The sequence below is a fragment of the Daktulosphaira vitifoliae genome, unplaced genomic scaffold (genome assembly GCF_025091365.1).
Source record: "Daktulosphaira vitifoliae isolate Bord-2020 unplaced genomic scaffold, ASM2509136v1 Scaffold_3, whole genome shotgun sequence".
Lineage (NCBI taxonomy): Eukaryota > Metazoa > Arthropoda > Insecta > Hemiptera > Phylloxeridae > Daktulosphaira > Daktulosphaira vitifoliae.
In genome coordinates, this window is record NW_026099574.1 from 29,582,192 (window position 1) to 29,594,003 (window position 11,812).

The 11,812-nt window shown below is 24.1% G+C and overlaps 1 protein-coding gene across 4 annotated transcripts in view; it reads right to left on the minus strand.

Moving 5' to 3' along the window:
- LOC126903020 (tachykinin-like peptides receptor 86C) overlaps nt 1-11,812 on the minus strand; it is an 85,741-nt gene that overhangs the window by 45,455 nt on the left and 28,474 nt on the right. For all 4 annotated transcript variants that reach the window (XR_007703402.1, XM_050680918.1, XM_050680917.1 and 1 more), the window contains exon 3: nt 418-631. Coding sequence is in view for 3 of the 4 variants with exons in the window: in XM_050680918.1 (XP_050536875.1) it covers nt 418-631 (214 nt within the window). In the remaining variant the exon portion in view is untranslated. The remainder of the gene's footprint in view (nt 1-417; nt 632-11,812) is intronic.

The window sequence follows — 11,812 nt, forward strand, 5'->3', positions numbered from 1 at the left end:
AAAAAAAAAATTATATTGATTCGATCATTTTTAAAAAAGTTATGGCACTTTTAAGTAAAAAAAATTGAAAAAATATCGAAAATTAGCGATTTTTAAATTTGTAATTTTTTGTGGGATTTCCCCCGTTTGCGGGGAACGAGGGAATTTTTTTCAATTTTTGAGGGTAATGTTTTCGACTAGATACGATTTGTGATCTTTTGACATATTGTTCATCAAAATCGGTCCAGCGAGAGCTGAGATTGAGCGTTCACAGACACAAAAAAAAAATAAATAAAAAAAAAAAACACATCATAGTAAAATTAATACCTTCTCAGCTTCGCATCGAAGCTAATAATCTAATTATAAATGTAATTATTTTTGTTCAAAATTATTAATTATGGTCTATCAAAATTATTGTGTTCCGTAAATTCTACTTACCTATTAAGTGTGATAGATACGAGTGTAAACACCGAAGATGCGACAGTCCAGTAGGCTATAAAATTTGACGCTATACAAAGTTCCAGTCCAAACGGCCAGTCGGAGTTGAGCATATAAATGAAATTTGGTAGACAGTTTAGTGATGCCATGAATAAATCTGAAACACTCAAGCTGACCATGTAACAGTTGGTAACAGTTCGCATTCGTCGATGAGCTGGAACATATAGAAAAATACTCATTATTTGATATTTAATGATAAAAATGGGTAAAATGTATTTTTATACTAATCAAATTGAAAGGAAATAAAAAAAAATACTCTTTTGAATGAATGTATTATATTATGTATATTCAACGCCTTCCTGAGTGTTATATTATTGAATTGTTAAGTGTTGGATTCAATCAAATGTCATTGAAAATATTTGAAATGGAAATCGTAAGTGTTGATGAAATTGGTATATTTATTTTTTACTATATCAGCCTAAAAATCTCTCATCTATAGTATTTTTTACATGACATTTATTTAAACTAAATCATATTTAAAACAATATTTCATACATTAATTAAAATTTTTGTTATATTTCAATAGTGTTAAATATGTTACATTATTCTGTGATAATTTTAGTATTTGGATTTATTTATTAGTTTGGGATAAAAAGATATTGGCCAAGTAAAAACTTTTAGCTGACCAATGGTTTACACTAACACATAATTCTTTATGACTGTGCCAAAATCAAAGCATTTATTGAGCACAAAGTCTTGTTTCAACTTAACGAATAAATCACATTATCTGAAACTGCTTACAATATAGAATGATCCGTTTATCTTAACCCAGTTTTACTTAAAATATAAATAATTTAGGAATATAATTTTTTGATTTTTTTAGATACATAGACTGTATTAAGTATTTTTTGGTTCATTCCTTATAACTTTTAAGGGCGTTAACTTCATTTTTTTTTATAGCACCATGCCTGTTTAACTATCCCATAAAATATAAAACTATGTAATTAATAAAATAACGGGTCCAAAATAAATTTTGATCATTAATTTGGAAGTTATAACAGTCAAGATGTAGGCTGAGAGAGGCATAAATATAACTATTATTGTCATTAGACATTTCTCGGGCGCACTTCTCTTCCACTAATTTAATAACTATTTTAGTTATAAAGGAATATAATATATTCCTTAACAATACTTGACATACCACGTATTTAAATACACCAAGTATTTAACATCTTTCAGCACGATACAAAACATGCATCATTCGTGTCACCTTATGTTGATATTCTAATAAGTTAAGTGCTGAATTAGTTTTCGCAATACGCTATACTACAATATATAAGTATAAAGGTGGTACATTCCTTGTATAACATATTCTACTAACTATATTCGTATTTTAGAACGACGGTATAAGAGTTTAAAAAAATAAGTAAAAAATGACGCTTGACAAGAATAGGTACTATCTATACAGATACCTCATACCATTTACAAAAAATAATATTTGCAATAGCTTAGCGTATCTAAAAAAAATGTGTTTAAGTACTAGATAATGTATTTATTTTGGAAGTATTACAGTGTAATAATAATAATATTATTATTACTATATTGTTTTAAATTTATTTTTTCAGAATATTAAATCGAAAAAAACAGTAATATAATGTCCAACACATTTGAAACACTAATATATTTTGACATTAAACAAGTAGACTGTAAAGAATATTTCCATAAAAATAAATTGAAATCATGATAATTCTTATTTTAGTAACCGAATGATGCAGCAGTAAAATGACAAGAATTATTCTTTGTAACGTACCCTTTTGTTTATTTTATACTTATAACAAAATTATTGATCATCACTAATTTTTTCTGACACAATAAAATTTACAAACGATTTTTTCTTTTAACGACAATTTCAATAAACTTTAGTTATATAATACAATTTTCAACAATATTCGAGAAAATGAGTGTCATAATATGACATTCATTCAAATTTATTGTTTATATTTATTGTTTATTGTAAATTTATTGTTTATTAAGGACTTATTATATAAAAATTTATTTAATAGAAATAAAAAAAATGTTATAGTTTTATTCAAGTGTTATGTATACATTTGGGATAACAATAAATATTTTCGATTCGTGACAACGAAAAATTAGATTAAAATGTGGAGTGTAACATTTTGTTGTTGTAGTTAATAATAGTTAATTTGTTTAATGTGTCATGCCATATGATTGCCAAAAAACTGTCTTAATATAAAACAAAACACTAAAGAAAGTGTAGAGTAGGTACGAAGATGATAATGAGTCTGCTGCCGAGATATTCACGTACGTGTGATCGTATAGCATTAAGGTGCAGACTAAGTGCAAGACACAAATACTCTGAAATCTCGAGGATGAAAGTAGGTAGGTAAGAAAAAAGGACAAAGACTTAATTTTATACAGTAAGCCGAACATCTAGTTCTGAGACTGATGAATGACACAAAGCATAAGGTTAGGTACTGGAATCGTCTGACCACAATTAGTCAGATCCTTTGGGTTTAAATAGTATTTTAGATGATTGCTAATTTTGCAATCATTATTTGTTATTGTCAATTCATCAGTTGATAGTATCGGATGCGCTGTTTGTGATTTATTTATAATATTTTTTACAATAATGGTAACGTGACACCATCACAAAACTCAGAAGTAAATTCTTCTTTTAACTTTTTTTACCCATTATACACAAAACAAATTTTACTCAATTAATTATTTGTAAATGACAGAAATAAGCACCAAAATAACGTATAGAAATGTTTATATTTTCTGATGTAAAAATATAATATTTTTAAATTACGAGAGTTGTAAAATATCAATAAACTATCATGAGTAACGATTTGATGTGAAGAATTTAATTATACATAAATTAATTACTTAGTTTTCTTAACAATTGTTAAATATTATTATTCTAAGAACAAACAATACTCAATATTTCAACAATTAGTAGCAACTTAATAATAATTCAATGTTAAAATAACAGTTTTTGTTATAAAAATATTTAAAAAGAAAGTTATGTGTAAATTTAAATCCAAAAATCTTATCATTATCTTTGCACACTTTTTATTTAATACGTTTTCTTAATATAAATATTTATGAAATACCATAGCTTAATAGACACAAAATAAATAATTTCAGGAATTATTACATAAATATTTTTATTTGTCATGAAAAATTAATTTTAAATTTACATATCTCACAAGTGAATAATAGTGATAAAAATAATGCGCTGGTTACTAAAATGTAAATGACTTTTGCGGTATAATAAATATTTTTAAGCCTTAAAATGTTCCATTGGTTGAAAAATGAGTAATTATTTAGCTCAAATATTGTTAAAAATAATTCAGAAATTAAAAGCGGAGTAGAAATTTTAAAATTTGATAAAAGAAAGGTCCTGTATTTAAATAAAAAAAAAAATGATGCGGTTTCGGCTTATATTAAGTTAATACAAAAATAGGATCTGTAGAAAACACGTAATATATAATAAAATGATAAAAGTCACGACTTGATAATTATCAATAATTAGTTTAATAACTAATTTTGATTATGTTGAAATTTAATTATAATAAATGTTCAATGTTTACTTGTTAAAACAGATTAAGGTAAGGAGGGGAAAGATGGCGAATTCGGTATTACACAAAATCAATCACACAGAGCAACACATTCTTAACTATCATAAAAGTCACTTATGGTGCAATTTGTTATTAACTAGTGTGAATACAAGTGCGCGTTAGTTAATTTTAGTTGTAGTTGAAAGTCATATTTAACCAAAGGCGTAAAGCATTTGAGTAAATGTATTTGAATAAAAGTATTCAAATACTTTCATTGGTATTGAATAGTATTTTTAAATACATTTAATAAAAAGTATCTGAGTAGTATTTTAAATACAATTATTTAGTATTTAATACTGTTTAATATTCAGTACTATTAATTAACTTTTTTTTTTTTAATTTGCTAACCGTAACACAGCAAGCAAATTAAACTCAGTCAAAATGAAAATTGAGAATAATTCTCTGTTATTTTATATGTTACATTATAGTATAACATAATTATTGTGCTTATCTAAATGCTATTATGTATACATCTATTTTTAATACATCAGTTGAACCTACAATAGCCTATTGCAGGTTCAAATGATTTACTCTATTGTCAATAAGACATACTTTACAGGTTTTTACACGTGTACTAATATTTATTTTTTTCACTGATTAGTCTCCAATAATTAATTTTATTTACCTCTAACAAAAAATATCGAAAATAATAAATGAGTTCTCTTAATTTAAGAGTACTCAATATTTGACTCAAATTACCCTCTTGGTAATTATTTAGGTGGAACCTTTTGCCCTTAGTTAAAATAAAAACATTATTATTATTTTTTAATTGTATTCTTAGTATTTAAAACACTTTTGTAAAGTAATTGAGTATTACTTAAATACTTTTGTATGAAAAGTATTCAAATAGTATTTTAAATACATTTTTTTTTAAATATTTGAGTATTATTTAAAATACTTTTTAAAAGTATTTTTTACAACTATGTATTTAACGTATATTTATGTTATTTTAGAACAAAATTCTAGGCAATAGTAACTAAGATGAATTTTATATCTTTTTCTTTCAAATATTCTAAAAGTCCTACTCAGTACCTATAATTCACAATTAACACCATTCTTTTACAATAGTTTTAGTTACAAAGTTTTACGATAGTTTTCTTCATCTTTAGTTTGAAAAAGATGATAAAATTAATAGTTTTAAGAAAACCCATAATTTGTTGCTCGGAGTGAAAGAGAAAAAAAAATGTTATTTGGTAAGGTATTTAAGATGGACTATTACAAATTTCAGATTTAAGACAAATAAGAATTATCTTCTAACCAAATACAACCATAGAAACACTATTACGATTGCCAAAGTACGAATTACCAGAAATGCAAACACCAGACGATTACGAAATACCGTGTTCACGTGTAAGTTATTTATTGGACAAACAGGAAGATCAATTGCAACAACAATAAAAAAACATGAAAACAACGTAGAATACCAAAAGGGTGAAAAAACCCTTGGTAGCCGAACATGCCAAAAATATCTGACGCAAAATTAAAAATGACAAGGTCAAAATTTTGAATAAAGAATGTTATTTTGATAAACGAATATACAAGGAAGCAACGGAAATCGAAAAATGTCTAGAAAATTATTACTAAGGCTGATGGAAAAATAGCAAGACTAAGTTACCTATTATATACCAAGAAAAAAAAAGACTAAATAAACAATACAATACGCATAAAAGCTATATTCGGCATACCTGAAAAGTGCTGGTGCAAGAAAAGGAAGATTAAAATGTCAAGAATGTCGAAAACATGAACAAAAACTGAAGACAGACAAACATAATATTAATAACAGTCGTTATCAATAGTAACATGAAAATAATATGAACAACGAAAAATTGTCATATTGACTTTAAATGATAATCAACTGGTAATAAGATTACCAATTGTTCGGTCTACAATAAAATTAATGATAAGGCAACTTTAGTGATAATGACTTTTCCTACTGTGATGAGTTTGCTCGACACTGTACTATTGTACACGTACAGTCTGCATAAGATTTCGAATAATTTCAATTAAGCTAAACTTAGTAATTGACTTATGTAACATTCATAATTTCAATTAGGCTAAACTTAGTAATTGACTTATGAAACATTCTATGCGTAAATAAATACAGTCCACAAAATTTTATTGAAAAATGGCTTTATTAAAATATTTATTATTCTATTGTTTTAAGTTTGCACTTATATCTTATTGTAGAATATCATAATAATTAAATAAATTAATTTCGGTGTTGAATCAATTACCTATTTTTATAATTATTAATTAATGATCTTTGGATTAATACAAACAGTTAATCTTTGATTTTCATATATTGTAAAAAGTGTCAAATATTTAAAAAAGTTTATCTACTAACATAACTTTTAGTTAGTTCATCAATTGTAAAACATTAACCTTCAGGGGATAAAATTTATTTAGGAATAAATTCCTAAATAAGCTTTTAATTTAATTAAATTTTTTTGATTTAAAATATAAATTTATGGATATTTTAGTTTTCATTAAACCGGAGGGAACAATAATCTGATTCAATGGGTCAGAAATTATTATTAGTATATATTCTTGCTATCGTAAGTGACAGTTATAATAATAGATATTATCAGTAAAAACAATCAGGAGAGATGAAAAAACATCATTTTACTACATATATATTGTAGAGTTTTTTAAATTAAACAATTTTTTTCAATTATAATAATTTAAAATATTTAATAGTTTCCATGAAAATGAGTACCTTATCCTTAATCGATCGCGCTGCACACAAGTGTCTCAGACCTAACCGACTGGCTATAATTATTATTATTATTTTGTTAAATTTTTTGTTTTATAATAATTGCATTTTTAAACTACGTTTTAAGCATATTTTTTGTTATTTATTAAGTAAAGAAATAAAAATTTAAAAGTTGTATTTTTTATTTTCTTCAAAATTTTAAAACCGCCATTTTTTTTTTACTGTTATCTTACAAAAAATATTGATCGGTTGACATCAATTTTATGACAAGTACTCATTAAGTTACATGAATTTTATTAATACATAGAGCGGTTGTGGAACGCTAATGGAGTATGTGTTATAAATATACACCAGTATGAGGTGTATTCACAATGCGTTGTCAGTTAGGTATGAGACATTTTGTATGTAACAATAAAGAGCTATCGTGTAGTCCCAACCATCAGGATGGCGAATAATTTTCGTTAAAAATAACTCGTACAAAGGTGAACTCACGAGACACTCAATACCATAAAATCAACGACATAAAAAAATTATATAAATCAGCTGTCCGTTCGTATGTGAAAAGCTGAAAGAATAAGATTGGGAACTAATATGAGGAAATCTCGGAATGCGTAAGGCTTATTTATAAATTAAATGGAAATGTCAACACAGAAAATATTGTTGAGGTTAGGCATTTAAATGTTAACAATAATGATGCGAATAGCACTGGCGTGAGTAACAACCTGTCAATTGCATCAAATAATAACAAGATCAAGCAATTCAATCATTTGCAAAGTTAGCGCCGATTAATTTACCATCGTTTTCCAGAAGTTACGCTGATTGGTTGACGTTTCGTGTATATGTACGTAGCACTTCTACACTCAAATTTATCGTCTTCGAAAGTGCAAAAGTTTTTCTATTTGAAATAAATACTAAGTGGTAATGCAGCGAACGCAGTAAAGTGAAATTACCAATGTGAATTATGATTATGTTTGGTCAACATTAACAAATCGCTAAAATAATAAAAACATGTTATTTAGGACCCATACAAAAGTTATTTTTAATATTTATCAGAAGATAAAAGAATCGTCTTTTAAATTGAGGTATTGGTCATTTAATAAGTAATATGAATAAATTAAAATCTCTCGGTTGAGATTTTATGTTATGGGGTTTGTTACTAATTCATCTGATAACTTCGATGTTTGATCCGAAGCCATTAAAAGAATGGAAAACTGATTAAAATTATTGTATCTTCGGTAGCTACGCTAATCAATTTTTTGGATACACGTTTTAAAATTTTGAAAACAGTAGAAGATTCTATGTTGATACGACCAAATAACTTTATTTTTTTTAAGAAAGATAAAATTTGTACTTCATCAATAATCACAACTAAAAAAATTATTTACAGATTTTTTACGTAAATCTGATAACATAATTTACAATTTCCTATTAATTTTCTTCATTTTCTTACTTTATCTTACTAATTACTGAACGCATAAACAAATCAAATGAGCTAAATCTGTGTAAAAATTGTTTGTAGCAACATTCTAATAATAAATGATTTGGTAGAAAATTTACTAAATGTGACAAGCCTTAGAATTCAATATTAAAAAATTATTTAATACGTTAATATAATTTCAAAATAAATAATAATAATAACGAGTTCAATAATGAATTTGTAATGTCAGTAACAGCAAACTGAACTCAATTATAACTTAACTTCTGAAATATTATATTAAATTTTATATTTTTGAAGATATTGCGTGAGTAATAGTTAAATAATATCATGTAAAAACACTTATATAATATTTTATGTCTTGTACGAAGGATATCTTACAAAAGACTGCTGCTTTGATATTTAAAATAAATAAATTAATTTTCAATTATTTGTGAAATTTGTATTTTAAAGTCAATTAAAATTTTTTCTATCAATATCTTGTCTTTGGGGAATATAAAATGAAAGCCAATTTATTTTAAATAATTTAAATACATTTAGAGGAGTAAACAAAGAATATATTATAAGTATTTTTGAAATAGAAATGCAATTTGAACAAAATATGTAATATTCCAACCTAACTTCTCTCTTTATGATACATTTATATAAATTCAAATGCATTTTAATAATGAATGGAGAACTATGACAGAATGTGAAAGCCTAAGCTCCTCAAAGTTCTGCTTTTAATAAAAAAGGTAATAAATAGAAAATATTACTACTTGGCAATTAAGTACTGAAGAAAGCTTTATCTTATATTTTATGGAATAATTTAAATTAATGAAATTTCAGGACATACTATATATTTATATATATATATATATATATAAATGTACACGATTTCCCTAAATTATAATTTAGGGATATCCATAGATTACAAATATTTAATATTCAACTTGCACTATTCCGTGAATTTTACAATTATATATGAAAAAAAACAAGAAAAATTTGAAATTTTAAAATTTTATGCTGATAAATCAACATTGACATCTGAGGGGGGGGGGATTAAAAATTAAATATAAATCACATCTCTACTAATTTTATTTAATAATTATGGTGTATGCGTTTTAATATAGAGAAAAAAATTAATTGAATATTCATTAAATTGCTCTTAAAAATAAAAAGTTATACAAATGTTAGTTGAACAATAAAATACATGTGTTTATTTAAATAATTAAAAACCAAGATGTGATCAATTAAAGTAAAAAAAAAAATTTTAAATAAAATTTAATAATCAAATACAATTTTGTTAAAAATAAACATTCCTTGTTAAATAATTGGATTATAGGAAATAATATTATAATTAATATATATAGTGTTTACTATTAGTCAGATTACACATGTTTCAATCAACTTTTATAAAAATATGATTTTAAATAAATTCTTAAAGAAAAAATCGATAAAAAAAATACAAGAAATGTGTTTTTAAAGAAATTCTTATTGTTCTAATACTAATAAATATCATTTTCTTACCTATTAATTCGTAATCTTTTATAGTCTTACAATTTCTGAATGGATAAAACATATTAAACTTAATAAGAGTGTTAATATCCATGTAGTTTTTTATACCTTTAATAATATTAATAGTAAAAATTTTTAAGAATACATATGAAGCAATTATGTTATAGAAATCTTATTTGTGTATAATTTATATACAATGTATATAAATTATATAAATTATGTATATTATACATGTATTTAGGTTGTATTAAAAACCTAATTAAAGTACAATTTATCTACATAATGCATTCAACTTTTTATTAAAGGCTTTTTTTTTGTTTTTAAGTAATTCAATACTTATTCTAAGTTTTATTAATTATTAATTATTAATTATGAGTAATTTTGTTTAAAATATGGCTTAACGGTCTTGTTTCGTTAGAAAGCATCATATTATAAGCTCTTTGATAAAAAAAAACTGTGTTCTCATTTGTTAAATTTATTTGTCTACTTAATAAAATATTTTTCTATAGAAATTCAAGATGCTATAATTTATAATTACTACAACTGCTTTCAAAAAAAAAATATCGGTTTATTCTAAGTTTATTAAAAGAATCACGAAAGTTTAGTTTGTTTTTGTAGGATACATCACTTTTAATAAAAAAATATTTTATTTCTAAGATTTGTATTTTGTGTGTAAATATTTGCCAAAAAAAAAAAATGTACGTAAAAATTGCCAATTATTTTTTATAATTAACATGGTTTTCTACTTGTTAAAGACTAATTAAAAAATTATATGTTTCCTTTGCATTGACGTTTTACCTATTATGTATAAAATTGAGCCATATGTGAAGCTGAATTTTTAGTTGATTTACCGATTTAAGTTATGTTAGGATGCATCTTAAAATGTAAATATATACCTAGCGGTTGAAGAACGTCAGTTAAAGAGTTAAAGTTGTATCTGGTTGGTATGCAAAAATTTATTGTAGTTTATGATATAGATTCAGGAAAAGGTAAAAAACACACGACGGCACTTGTGCAATAAAAATAAATTTGTGGTTTAAGTTATTCAGAAAATTCAATTACATTTGAGAAATAAGAAAACCGTATAAATACGTCGAAAAATACAACGATATCAAAAACCACATTTGTTAAAACAAGGTTAACCAAGATAAAATAAAAATTTAATCAAAGAATTAACAATTATTTAATATCAGGAGAGTCGGGGTAAAATTGTAGGTGATTAGGAGAATAGTCTCCCTTATTGGCATAACTTATTTGACAATTTTTGATATATTTTTTTATATTTTGGAAACATTTTATATGATAATTCAACTTAAAAGTTATTGAGCAAAATTAATATAAAAAAACCCAGCAAAGTGGTGTGACTGCACAAATGGACAAGTATAGATGATATCTGACAGTGATTAAAAACGCTATCATAAAAAATGATTCAATGCATATATATAAATAGTATTTAATTTTAAAAGAAATTATTGAATTATTCCAAAAGTAACGTGAACTTCTTATTATTATATTCTTATTTATATCCTGATTATAAGTTTTATAATTTATAAGTACAATATATGAATCATCTATTATAGTAAATATATTTAGTATAAAATGGATATTGAATAATTTACTATTGTAAATTTTGGTGAGAAAGTTATAAAAAGTTATTATGTTGTTGATTTCTCTCAAAAAAATATTTACATTAAAAAAATTAGTGGCTAATATTAAAATAATCACTCTGTGAACAACAGCTTTATAACTTTTTATAATTTTTCTGTAAAATTAACAATACTAAATTATTCAATGTCAATTACTTAATTAATTACTATAATGAGAATTTATTGGTGTATTATTATAATGTATAATAATACATTTTAAATAATAGTTATACATTAGGTCTTAGCTATATCTCAATAATTAATTTTTTTACATTTTATTAAAAATATTAATTATTTTTAAATTTTAAATAAAATGTAAAAAAAAAATCTAAGATAGCTATTTTGTAGAGTAGAATTTAAGAAAAATTTTAATAAAAAAATATCTTATTAATATTCAATAGTAAATATTCTGTAGCATTTTGAAGTTTGTGAAAATTTGAATTTTCATGTACTATTTTACGGT